General features: G+C 42.2%; 1 protein-coding gene across 1 annotated transcript in view; it reads right to left on the reverse strand.

The window, feature by feature from the left end:
• LOC148027440 (uncharacterized) overlaps positions 1 to 14,279 on the reverse strand; it is a 176,374-nt gene that overhangs the window by 108,960 nt on the left and 53,135 nt on the right. Inside the window, exon 5 of the mRNA XM_087689130.1 lies at positions 6,416 to 6,540. Coding sequence (XP_087545256.1) covers positions 6,416 to 6,540 — 125 coding nt within the window. The remainder of the gene's footprint in view (positions 1 to 6,415; positions 6,541 to 14,279) is intronic.

Consider the following 14,279-nt stretch of genomic DNA (forward strand, 5'->3'; position numbering starts at 1 on the left):
GATGTATCGGGAACAAGAAAGTCAGCAGATATACTTGCAGCAAAGTGGTTACAGGTGTTGAGCTTATTGGCCAAGAGCATGTTGTGGGATTTGCTGCATATAGAGAGCCCGCAAATAGGACAGCAAGTGCTATTATCCAGGGATATTATCCGCATATCACAATTTCATATTGTATGGTTTATTGCTTGAACAACCTACTAAAGGATATTGGTAACCTATCATGGAATGCCATGTCATAGAGCAAGGAGCTCAAATGGTTAGCTTTGTTTTAAATCACCAGTTTCTTCGCCATCACTCTCTTTGCAGTCGAAGAAGACACTTTTAAAATACTCTAATACCAAATTTGCCTTTAACTTCTTGATGCTAGGCAGGTTAAGAGAATGCAGTGGTGCCTTTGGGCAGTTATTTCTTAGTGATGAGTTTACCTCATCAACATTGGCAGATACTCCTACAGGTATCTTATGCTTGGAGAAAGCAAATAACTCCACTTTTTGGGATGATGTAAAGTGGATAGATGCTATGGTATCACATATTGTATATTTATTGAGGGTTATGGATGCTATGCAACCTTGCATTGGCAAGGTATACGAGGCTATGGATAGACTGAATGAAAAGTTGCAGGAATTGGTACCAAATGATGAGGCGTATGAGGAAATACGCCATTTAGTTGTGACCAGGTGGAACTCCTATAGCTCACCCATCCATGCAGCTGCATTTGTTGTGGATCATGAGTTCCAGGGCAAGGGTCGGGAGAATGACACTGAGGTTATGGATGCATGGAGACTTATATTGTCTCGTCTAGTGCCTGATCATGGCACTAGACAAAAGATCAAAGATTAGCTTTCATGTTATAGGACTTTTCGCACAGGAGGATCGTTGTAAGCTTGGGACAGCTTTGTGGTGGGAGGACTATGGTTCGGATGGTCCTGAGTTGCAGCAACTAGCCATCTGTATTTTGAGTCAGTCAATTAGCTCCTCTTGTTTGGAGCAATTGTGGAGTACATACGCTCACATTGCTTCAAAGAAGAGAAACCGTCTTGGTGTGGAGAGAACAAAGGATCTAGTATTCGTTAGTGCTAATTTGAGGATGTTATGTAACAGTATCACAACAAAGCCCGATCCATTCACAAAGTGGAAGATGTAGCAAGAAGAGGAGACGCATGCTGATGTTGAGGGAGATGCAGCGATTCATGTTACACATGATGATGAGGCTGGCACTTCAGGAGTAGCTAGAGCAACCTCAGATCATGATCATGATCTTTGATTTAATTTACTTATCATGAGTCTCATGATACATGACACATGTACATTGTATATGATATTATGATCATTGATGACAGCGTGACACGTGGGCTGTTGACAACTGTGCCATGCCGATATTATATTTGTACTTGAGTCTTGCAGCCTTGTAGTTGCCCTTTGGGCTATTTTGGCATGCCGCATTTTGCTTCAGTCTAGAGATTAGACTTTATATTTGTAGTCTTTTTTGGGGCAATGAGCATATTCTTTCAAAGATTAGAATTCAATTTCATAAGTTTTTTGGCAATGGAACCATAGGCATGTTCTTTTATCTTAGACTTTAAAGTTTAGTTCATTGTTCATTGTTTTATCATTTATGGCATATGTATTATGCATTTTTTTAGCTTACCTCTTGAGCCTTGTAAGTTGCAATTCAATGTCTAATGAGTAGTTTTAGAACGATGCATGATATCTTAAAGTTAAAACTTAAAATGATTTGTCCTTGTGGATTATATACCTTGGTTTTAAGTTTTAACACTCCAGAGTCCACATGGATTATGAGTGAAATATTAAATTTTTTTCATAAATTTTAATTTTTTAAATGCCGTTCCCGTTTCCACGTCCGCGTTCCCTAGGTTTGGCATTCCCATCCCTGTCCTTGTCCCCATTCCCCGTTCCCGTTCCCCGTTTCATGTTTCTATGAGCTCCACTGTCCACAATCCAAACAGGTGCTGATGTGCTCGGCTATGACAAGTGGACCTTTAAATAACCTCATCAAAAGGCAACTCACAGATGTGGATGAGACTCGCATCGAATGTCTCTACGAAGATGATATGGACCTCTGCAAACCAATCAGATAAGCCCTCTGGAGTTGAGAATGTTGTCGATTGAGATAATTGACCGGTGGCAGTGTGGGTCTGATCTTTCCACTACCCCTTGCTATCACCCTACCTCCTTTAATGGGGGTTGCCCAACTTAGGAGCGGGGGTCTGTGACTTGGATTTTGGTGCTATGCCTCTTGCCTTTGATCAACACTCATCGTTAAAATGGCCAACCTTTAGATAATGTTGACAATACCTTTTCGTCTTAGGTACATTCTGCCACTCGAGTTTAAGCTGAGACTAGGAGTTTCCTTGTGATTTTCCTACATGATTTTGTTTTTTATTTTGATTTGAATTTTGATTTTGTTTATCCTTCTCTTGCTGCCCCTTCTGAGAATAAGCAACAAGAGCCCCCTCCGAGGGATTATTCATATGAAACTAATCAAATGGCCATGCACCAAAGAGAGTAAGTATGAAGGCAATGGAGTGTACTCTATGTCAGGTTCCACTTGCGGACCTAAGTGGAGATTCCGTCCTTCCTAAATGATCAATAGATCAGTGCACCGAATCTGAAGGGTGAAATTCAAACTTACCTTCTATCTGTTGTTGGGCTCTATACATCAAAATGAGATTATACTCAATTGCAGTGATCTTGAAAGGTCATGAAACTCCATGGTAATCCAATGTCTATCCAACCATGTCGGGAGCTTGTGAAGCAAGCTTTGAGACCCACTCCGACTCGTTCCTCGATGGATTTAGCTCCGATGTGAGAAGTGGTGCAGAAGTAGAGTTTGAGGTCATCAGCTCTTCCATTGTTTATCCTTCTTGTGTAGAGCTTTCAAATCAAGGCCTGGGTTTCTCTCGCAGAACTTAGCTCTGATACCATTTAAAGAAAATACCCTAACACAAAAACACAAATAACACCGTACGACAAAGCACAAACTGATAGAAGAACACAGTTAGGGTTAGGATAACTCAAAGACAATGAACACAAAGAATGAATGAAGTGATATGACTACTGAATATACAATGCTCATGCAACAAACACACTATGCAATGAGTGAATACTGTACCTCAAACCTCTATATCTCAAGGATTAGGGCAAGGGTAATGAGCTAGAGAGTGTGTCGTACTCCGAACAGATCCTGAATCGCAACAAGGCAGTCTCTGGATGTTGAACACCAACAAACGTAGCCAAGGAAGACTAGACCTAATATAAACGGCAGTACAGTAGAGAGAAAGACTAAAAACGCAAGTGAGGAGAGAGAAAGACCAAAAACACAAGTGAGGAGAGAGAAAACAGCAAGCACAAGCTGCAAGAGAGAGAAAAGAGCAAATGTAGACTAGGAGAAGAGAGAAAACAGCGACGACAGGCTAAGGAGATAATGGCGACCGATGGGGGCTGCAAACCAACAGTATGCTGACGTGGCAAGCTGTACGCAGCTCGATGATAGACAGCAACAGTCGCCTAGCTAGAAACAGCAACAAACTAATGACGGAGGGTTGAAAACAAGCGCCAAATGAGTGAAGACTACAATGGACAGCTTGGACTGCAATGTCCTCTGCGAACAGGATGTGGACAGCAAGCTAAAAACACTTGAAACCTGCAAAAATGAGATTGAAGCTAAATGGAGGGTGGCATATCTATTTATAGAAAGTTTGGGTCCTCCCAAGTGGGTTTTTGTTTATGGGATACAGATACTCTCTAGAAACGCATTTCTTTTTAAATAAACAAGGTTTCTTCCTTAATTAAGCATGTTTTGAGATTGTTTAAGTGAAACTAATGCATTTTTAGCTCAACACCTAGTGTGTGAGTTGAGGAAGAGTCTTTATGGACTTAAGCAGATACCTAGAGGATGGTATCATAAGTTTGAGAACTATGCATTTCACAAGGCTATTCCCGTATTGATATGGATCCATATCTTTACAGGAAGAAAGCATGTGATGGTAGCCTTATTATTTTGGTATTATATGTTGATGATATGCTCATTGCTGGGAGTGCTCATGAGATGAGTTGGATACTTTGAAGACTCGACTCAAGACGAGCTTTGAGATGAAGAACATGGGGTATACGCATTACGCGCAATCGCTCTAAGAGGCTCCTCTACTTGTGACAGAAAGAGTATAGTCATAAAGTCCTTGAGTGGTTTCATACGTAGGATGGTAAGTCTATTGGCTGCTCGTTATCTTCTCATGTAAAGGTTAGTCACGTAAATTGTCCCCAATCAAATGATGAGAGATCCGAAATGTCAAAAATCTTGTATGCATCCGTGGTGGGTAGCTTGATATACGCCATAATAGCCACTAGACATGACATAGCATTTACAATGGGGGTTGTCGCTCCTTATATAGCAACACATGGCCGGTGACATTGAGATGTCATAAAGGGTATCATGGGATACCTTAAGGGTACTGCAGATATGTGCATTTATTATGGTGGCTAGGATATTAGCATTGTAAGCTACACAAACTCTCACTATGCAGGATATGCAAATAGTAGAAAGTCCACCTTTGGCTATGCCTTCACTTTTGCTAAAGGTGTTGTTTCTTGGATATCCAGGATACAAAAATGGACACCCTTGTCTACTACCGAGGCTAAATACATTGCAACCACTGAGACTTGCAAGGATGCCCTATGGTTAGGCCATCTGGTTGTAGACCTTGATATAACTATGACTCCTACATTGCATTTGGACTCTATGAGTACCATCCAACTGGCTTGTAATCTGGACTTTCATGCAAAGACCAAGCACATTGAGATTTGTTATCACTTCATCAAAGAGATGATTGAGAACAAGCAAATAGAACTCGATTGACAAGAATCCTACAAATCTACTCACTAAAAGTCTCCCAGTGGAACATTATGCCTTCCATAAGAAGATAATGGACGTAGGATGAGATGGTGTCTATTCCTCATCCTGTTATACTTCTATGTACACATTGTACTTTGTCACTTTTTTTTTGTTTTCTCCACACTTAAGCGCATTCACCTTTAAGTGGGAGGTTATTGAGGGTTAAAGGTCGCCTGTGCCTAGCCGCCTACATTTTCTTATACTTACTACCTACACAGCGATCGCCCGTCATCATCACTTTATTCTTTATTCTTTCTATAACAATAGAATAAGGGAAGGCAAGTCACACATTGTAACTATTGGTGTTCCCACATACTATCTTGGTCTCTCTTGCTCGAATTGCTTCCGCTTGTGCTCTCACTCTTGCTCCCTCTTGCTTGAACTTCCATAGCTCTTGCTTCCTCTTGCTTTAGCTTGTGCTCTCACTCTTGCTCCACCTTTCATGGATCAGCATGCATATCTTGATACACGATGATATGGAGTGTGCCCCCTTGCATAGCAGACACTAGGCAAAGCATAGCATCAAGAACCCTTTAGAATTTAATTTATGGAGACACCTATTGGACACCTAGTGGTCAAGGAGGCTCTCATAGTTCCTATTGTGAGTACCACATGGGGGTCACGCAATTGGCAACTGGTTGGTTCAGATAAAGTAAGACAGTGTCTACCAGCATCGCCTAAACAATGCCTCTAGATCCTGAAGCACTATCTGTGGTCCAGTGATGCTGCACAGCTGGTTTTGAGAGGAGCCTATAGGGTATTCCATCACGTAGAGACCAGCCTCAAGTGTCTCCCTTGGGATGATTTTTGCTAGCAGGTAGTCAATCAAGGACATCACCTAAATCTAAGAGGCAGAGATACATGACACAATCTTCATATCAAGGCCAGCTTATGTGCAATTGTGGGACTGGAGGCTGTACCGGGTACCCCAACTGCCAAGTAATGGAGACTACTGCATCACAATCAGAGCTATCGAATATTATTGGCAGCCTCATAGGGTGGCAATCTAGAAGGCCCACTACCAGTTGATCTTCAGCGGTAAGAGCATCTCAATGTATGCCACATTGGCATAGCTTTGGTCATTCATCATTCACTCTGTCAAAGGCCATGGGAAGAAATTTTGGGGGAACTCCTGACATTGATGGGAGCCTCAGCAGCAGTTCCTTCATACTTAAGGTTGCCATAGCCCGTTTTCTCCCTATAGGATGGCAAACCACGGTGGTGCTACACCCCTCCACCATGGCTTATTTCCCCTCGGGACAGACCTAAGATGCGTTGTATATATATGATTTGATTCGCATTCAAATCCAGCTAGACTATTGAGCATTTGTACTTCATTCTTTTTTCTTTTGAGTAATATAATTAGGCACACCTTTTTTGCAAAACATATGGAGTGCATGTATCTAGCATGCTTCCACAAAAAAAATATCAAAAACTAACTGTCTACCATGTGTTTATCATCACTGACAAAGTGCCTACAAAACTTTTATTTTCAGATTTGACCTTAGATATGGGCTCCAGGTTCATGTTGAGAGTCTGTACAGAGCACTGGGAAACTAGAGGATCTTTGAGAACAGTAAGCATCATCAGTCGAATTTCTTCAGATGCTTCCAAAATTGGTAAGCTTCCTGCAAATAGCATCATCAAATATCACTCCAGAATGTGCTTCAAAAATAAAGTCCACAAAAACTACTGGCAGCACAATGTCAATTTAAAAAAACAGAAGTGTATGCTTGTGTGCACATAGGTGTGCATGTTTTTATTTCGTGCAACTTACAACATAATTTTTATATTTATGTTTGTGGACCAAGAGATTGAAGCATGAAACTATCCTCCCTAGCAATCAGGTGGACCTCTTCATGAAAGGCACATACCAACATATTGCCAACAAATTCAAATTGGTTAATCAGTGACATAATTAAGAACCATTTCCTTGAGTATCTCAGCGAAAATAAATGTCAATGATTAATATTTCAAATTGGATTCTATCTTCCTTTTACGTGTTTGCCATGTTTGTGTGAGGGATATGTGAGGACTTGGGAACCCATCACATGTAACAAACCTTCTGAACCATGCACTCTGAAAGATGTAGTGGAGGCTGTTTCAGAGTCTCCTGCCTATTCTTTGGTTTTGCTTTAGCTCTGAATGCAGGTACTTCAGTCACTGTTTGCTAGTCCTCTCAGTGGAAAGACATAACCAGGCTCTTCCATTCCTTAAATTTGGACTCCTTAATACTGGAACCCTAAAGGCTAAAGCACCCTTTTCCAAGAGCACCACTCGTCTAACACGGCTGGAATGCCAGTGAGATTTGCCTAGATGGAGTCCCTGAAAGTGTGGATGGTGACCCATCTCCAACTAGGTTATGGGCCTCAAGGGTCATCACTCTATCCTTCATGGGGAACTCTGCATCAAGGGCAAAGATTGGCAAGAAAGCATTGGTTGAGGGTGCACAAGGGGCTGCACTAGAGTCTCCTAGTGAAGGTGAGGATCAATTTCTGTCTTACGAATCTTGCTCGCTCCAATTTGCTAGGCTACTATCACCTTAACTGCAACCGTGCTGAAAATGGAGAAGGGGAGGATGAGGCTTAAAAGAAGAGTTCAAGGAGGGTCGCAAAGAGGAAAGGGGAGGCTTAAAAGAAGAGTTCAAGGAGGGTCACGAAGAGGAAAGGGGAGGCTTCCACTAAAAGTAGCTGTTGGAAATAGGCTAGGCATTAGGAATGAGAAGGCAAAGGTAAAGGCAGGGAGATAAGATGAAGGCTAGGAATGAGGAGGTGACACTTGGGAAAGAATAGGTGATGCTAGGAACTGAAAGGGCTAGGAGGCGCAAACAAAGACTAAAGGATATTGCATTGGTATGAAGATCAACCTTTCCAATCTTGCACTCAAGTCTCTCTCCAAGAAGAGAAGCTCTTGACGCCTATAAAAGGGAGGCTCTGCTTGAATGTGGAGGAGGTGAAGGAAGTGTCACTTTGCATTCATGCAAGAGGAGGAGAGAAGGCGGTTCAAGTCTCACAAAGTGTTGCGGAAGCTCTGCTAAAAATCAAGCACCAAGAAGAGAGCCCTACACATTGTGTAGGAGAAAACAAGAGAAATCAAGAAGATCAAAGGAGCCAACTTCCGAGTCGTGCAAGGCAGCTAGGGGTGGTGCAAGAATAGGTGTTGATGGTACCTAGAGGAAGCATGGTGAGGTGGCAGGCAGTGCATTGTTGGATGGAAGGGAGCTAGGTGGCATAGGGGCTGTGAGTTGGTAGCAAAGGTGCTCGCAACGCCTACAAGGGGTAGGGTGGCAGGTGTTTGGCAGCATGTTGGTGGACAAAGGGTAGTTGGGCAGTGGAATCAAGTTTGGAAGCCTAATTGGGGCATCATGCTACCTCTCTCTCTTCCCACAAACGAAATGTGTTTGTCAAGATTTGCTTTTCTGTGAATAGCAAGTCATGCTTGTCACCAAAACAAAACCAAAGAAGAAAAATCTACCCATAGTTTCCCTCACAGACATGGACTCTTCTTGCTACACAAATGTCCAAAATGCTCCCAAACAAAGAGAGATTCAAGAAAAAAGAAAGATCTCATCATATAACTGATCCAATCAGCAAATTTGAACCAAACGAGGTGATACACAACCAAATGTTATTCAAAAGCAACAAAAAAGTAATGCACTTGCTGCTGATCTCCAAATTATTCTAGGTGTTTAGAATGCTACAACTCCATTCTCCATAGCTGAATTCACTTTCTTGTTGTTCATCTTACAAAGAAACCAGCAAAACAACTCATGGCTGATCTATGAGGGAAGGGGGAGAAAGAGAGATCTATTAACGTCTCTAAATGGCCAGAGTGGCCTATGAGACCATAACCAATACAACTGGTACCATCATCTCTTGTTAGATAAGAAGAGATAAAATTTATGTCTAAGTTTACATGGTATATTGGAATGAGAAGCATGGAAACTGAAAAAGTTAGAAAAAACTAAGTTTAAAATGATCAAGAGTGTAAGGTATCTCCCCCTCAGTCTATGGAATCCACCAAGACTCTACAAGCTATCTCCGACTAAGTCACCACACCAATCTGCCTCTATAATGAGCAATCGTGATGCGAATGTGGCACATATGGGCATGCCTATGTTGCCAAGTAGGTACTCTAGGGTGTTGTGCTATGCATAGCATTGTAGCTCTATCAACTACGATGCCTCCTGATGTTGTATCTCGGAAATGCCTATCAATAGGAGACGTAGTGTTTGGGGTGGCCATGGTTGGGGGTTTAGCTATGCTAAAGTAGTCTGTAACTGCTCTCTGGAGGGGTGGATGATGCTGGGGTCACCTCCTATCCTGTAACAATAATGCTTTGCGTCATTGGAGCTCCAGTAAAAAAAAGGCCCAAACATCTTTGGTCCTTATAGTCCATCACCCGTCTTAGTGGTCCATAGTCCATCACCCGTCTTAGTGGTCCAAAGCCCTCCTTAAAGAGGCGATGATAGCGGCCTCGCATATCATATTATACAATACATCTATAAATGTAGTGCTCCTCTGTCTCTGGCTCCTATTCACAAAGCTAGCACATTCTCTCATTGGCTGCAATATGGCTCCATCGACCTGTCTCAATCATCAACTAATACGATGAGGTGCGGATCTGACCTATAGCAACTCGGAGTCTTTGGGAAAGTTGAGCATCCATGTATCTCGTCCTCACTATGAAACCGTCATGAGAAAGCTGCAAGAAGTGACATGGGTATTGTGCTGTTTTCATGCCTAATGGGAAAGGGGGCTTGGACCAAGTCCTTTTTGTCTCCACTTTAGGGATGTCTGCCTTGATCACACTATTCAGCTCTGCACAACTAAGACTCAAAGTAGCTCATATGTGCATACCAACACTGTCTATCTCCCTCTGCTGCAAGAGCTGTCTTGAAGACGCCAGCGCTAGTCTAGGAAAAAAGAAAGAAAGATATATTAACATCCACAAAAGGCCAATGTTACCTAGGAGACAAGACAAAAGTACATCTATGTCCAATGTCATCTCATCATGAAGTGAAAGAAAAATGCATACTAGTATAAGGTTAACATCTAAGCATCTAAATATCTCTAAGTCTAGAAACTAAATGTATAAGATAATAGCTACAGTAGCTTCTCTCCAAGTCTCAAGGTCAACACATGATCGTAGTTATGATGCGATCCAAGGCTGCTTTGCTGATGTGTCAAGGGGTGAATCTCCTATGCCTCGCAACAATGATGGCTCTGATATGGCATAGTATGGGCCCTTCAATCGTCTACCAGGTGGTCAAGGTCTTTGTTCTCAGCAAAGTGTAATGGCTGTATCTAGTGTGACTCCATGACATGGAGTAGATGTAGTCTAATGGGATGACTCTATGCCTCTTGAACTAGTAGTGCCTCTGCAATCTGCTCTATGGAAGAAACCCATCACTATGCTCTACCTAGGTCCCTCTTGGCAAGCTGGTCTCCCATCTCATAGCAATGTTGTGCAGTCTCTCTAGAGCTTTGAGAGGAAAAACCTTAAACATCTTTGGTCCTCGTATTCCATGACATGGCAAAGAGATCCGAAGCCCTCACAAAAGAGGCAATGATATCTCCCTTGTATGTCATAGTACATTGCACGTTTCCATATGTAGTGCTTCTCCCTCTCCGACTCTCTATCACAAAACTGGCATATCCTATCGTCCACTGGCATATCTATCCATCTATCTGTCTCTATCCTCAGCAAGCGAGAGGAGGAGTGTATTTGTCCAATAGTAGGCCACGTACCATGGGAGAGCTACATGTCCATGTACTATTGTCAAACAATGAATCCATCCTCAAAGAGATGTAGAAAGTGGCTCCAGTAGAACTCCACCTTTAGTCCTAAAGGGAGAGACGCTTGGATCCAAGTCCTCCATGTCTCAACTCTCAAGACATCAGATTCAGCTTAGATCAGCTAAGGGGAAGTGTAGCACAATCTAAGTTGTAGTCAAAGTGTGGGAGTTAGCTAATGTCCAAGCCACGTTAGCTCATCCAAGTTGTCATCTATGAGTACCAACATTCCCTCTCACCCGCCTCTACTAGCCATCTAGAGGAGGTCAATGTCAGTATGGGATATTTGTGGTGTGGAAGCTCCCATATCCTATGCAAGAAAGTCACTTGTGTGATATCATCATCATCAATGCGGTCCCAACCATCATAATGGTGTCTTTCTAGGGCAATCTGGTCAACAAGCGGGCTCAATCTTCTATGATATAGGCTGCAACCCCAAACTTCAGCTCCATACAGAAGGGTAGGTATGACTAGATTGTCAAACAACCATAGCTTGGTGCAAGGTTCCTAAAACTGTATGTGGGCACACTAGCTCTCCAAGGCCCTTAGTGCTACATAGCCTTGTGCCAATCTAGCCTCTATTTCCCCTCTCAGTGAAAATCTTGAGCCAGAGAAAGTGACTCCCAAGTATACATGTTCTCTCATGTGTTCCATTGCATCTCCTTAAAATGTGAACTGACAGATAGATCAGATCACCCATGCTACGAAAGCATTGGATACCATGACTTTGGTTTTTCCAAGATTCACTATGAGATCTCTATAACTGCAAAAGATATATAGTACATCTAAGTGACAAGACAAGCCCTCCAATAAGTCTAAAATGAGTACAATATTATCGGCATGTAATAATATCGATATTAGCACTCCAACTAAGCAAGCTCCAACTCCATCTCCCCTATCAATGTAGTTAGATACCTCATCTATGTATAGTCCCAATAGTGTGCGTGAAAGCAAACATCCTCGTTTTACTATTATCCTATTGTCAGTCCTCTCAAATATCCCCCTAGATGTGTGCATACGGCCTGTCACTCTCTCATACAATGCATAAATGCCCCACTGCATGCCTTCTAATACTCCAATTGCTTGCAGTCTCTACATGAAACGTGCTCGAGACCCTTACAAAAATCCACAAAGCAACAAAAAAATCTATCGTCTCAACTTCAACCCTCCTCAATGAGTGTGAGGATATGGTTCAATGTGGTGTATCCACATCTAAAACCAGCCTGCCCTTGTGCTCTCCTACCCTACATCTCAGCCCATGCAGTGAGCTCATGCTCTAGTATCGATTCAAATATCTTAGCTAGTGTGTGGCCAATCATGATGGTCTTGTAGTTAGGGACCAAAGAGTCACCACTCTTAAAGAGTGGGACTTTAGTATAGTCTAGCCATGCTTCAAGTAATCCCTCACATATTGCTCTATTGACATGTCAATATGGTTAGCAATATGTCACATGCATGTGAGAAGTGCTCTACCACTAAACCATCCTCATCATGTGTCCTCCCTTTCTGAAGTCTATAGATTGCATCTCTCACCATCTTATCAATGAAGAAAGACCAGTGTGTTGGCCTACAAGCCGGCACGGGCATATGGGTATCTGTCATGGCACATCATACAAATGTCTCCCATAATAGTGCCAAGTATCAAGCAATGTAATCTATATAAGGAACTATCTCTCATAAACATTCTTTAGACTCTTTCTCTATCTCATCCCAAAAATAGCTGGTATATCTTTGTCTCATTTTTTAGCACATAGTCTTGCTTTTTCCACACAAGGCCTCAGAAGAGCATCGTTGGTTGGCAATTTGTCCAAGTGCCCAAAGCCATCACTCTCTTTAGATGTGTATGAGTGTCCCTTCACTCATCATCATACCAACAATTTTGGGAGGTTTAAAAAAAAGGGGGTTTGCATGGAGGCAAGGTGTGTGGGGATGCACACATAGCTGAAGTATGTAAGGCCTCCATCAAATCTCTCATGCATTCTTTTAGCAATCTTCTCAAATCTAGCATTTGTAATGTGTCATACACAAAGCTACTATATATATCTGAAGTCTCCTCTACAAAGTGATATTTGGGGTGCCTGGCAAGATATGGTACTATGTCTCTCATGTGCTCACATGAGATTGTAAAGGTCAAGATGGTATGATCTACTCCTATCCCGATTGGTCTTCTCGAGATCTCAAAGTTTGGTATTAATGATGGTGATCCTATCAAGTAGTCCACTGTCCTTGCCACCTGCTTATGGTCCTAGCACCCTAGGGCATCTGATCTTGGCCAGCATAAGAGACCGCTAAAAATGGCTAATCTCACTTTTTTTTCCTGGGCCATCCTATGTAGACCATGTCCCATAGATCTCACTTATTTGTCCTGGGCCATCCTATGTAGACCCACTTCATCTGCATCAATCTCTTTGAACATGGCATCCTCTTGTATGTAAAAGTCACGTTGTCTAGCTATGCATTAAAATCCTCTATCAACATTGCATCTCCCAAGCTAGCATATCTCATGATATCCTCATATAATACATCAAATAATGACCCAACTTGTGAAGCATAGCCTAATTTTGCATCGGGAAAGTAGCATATAGCAATGAAGATGTCACCTGGTCTCCCTATGTATTCTAATCCACATGCATCATGCATCTTCACCTTTGTGTGTCACTTGTACATCATCTGTGAGACTCAAAAAAGTAAGGCCACACCCCTATATCCCCTAGTGCCACTAGGTTTTTGAGCTTGTGAGCGGAATGCACTTTTCCATCTATACCCTCAGACATCTAGCAATCAACTCCCTTTGCATTGATGTGTTTTTGTATACGTGGCTAAGTCCATCTTTCAAAAATTTTCATCAAAATACCCAGCATCCAAACGTAGCACTCCATTGCAGTTCCACAGTGACATCCCAAGTCACTCATAGGCTGCACACCATCATTGCGACCAATGTTCTATGATAATCACCCTACCATTTCTGTACACTACATACTTTCCCTCCTTGTGTGCTTCCAATATCCTAGGCATGCTAGCTTTTCTATGTTCTAGTTGAGTGGATATCAAATCCTCATCCAGTTATACTTTTTGTCCCTTGAGGACCCCTCATTTGTGATTGAGGAAGGCTTTTTTCTTATCCATGTTTTCAAACTTCAACATGAGGATATGCCCTCTCTTCTCCATTGGGTCCCCCACTCACCGTATCTAGGATGGGTATCTCTTTTGCCACTATTCTTTCACTCAAGGTTATCACATCTTCCTATTGGATGCCTTTTTCAGCCAATCCGACAATACGAATTCAGACTACTCAAATTTTATGACTTGCTTCTTCTATGGTGGCATTCATCAGTTCTACTCTGCTTGTATGCCCTTCTTTGTTCTTTTTTGCAACCTCAATCCATTGTGTGTTTCCTTTAGTTGCATGTTCCATTGTTTCCATTTTCTTTCTTGCTCCTTTAACTATGTCTTCCCATGTATACATATCCTTCTCAAGGCATTACCATCTCTCTTTCCAATTCTGGTGCAACCAGCGATGGCTTCTGTGTACCAAGTTTTTCCTCAAACATCTAGCTGAGATTTCAACTCCA

Source organism: Lygodium microphyllum, chromosome 12, assembly GCF_053477565.2.
Source record: "Lygodium microphyllum isolate KBCC chromosome 12, Lygodium_microphyllum_v1.1.10, whole genome shotgun sequence".
NCBI classification, from domain to species: domain Eukaryota; kingdom Viridiplantae; phylum Streptophyta; class Polypodiopsida; order Schizaeales; family Lygodiaceae; genus Lygodium; species Lygodium microphyllum.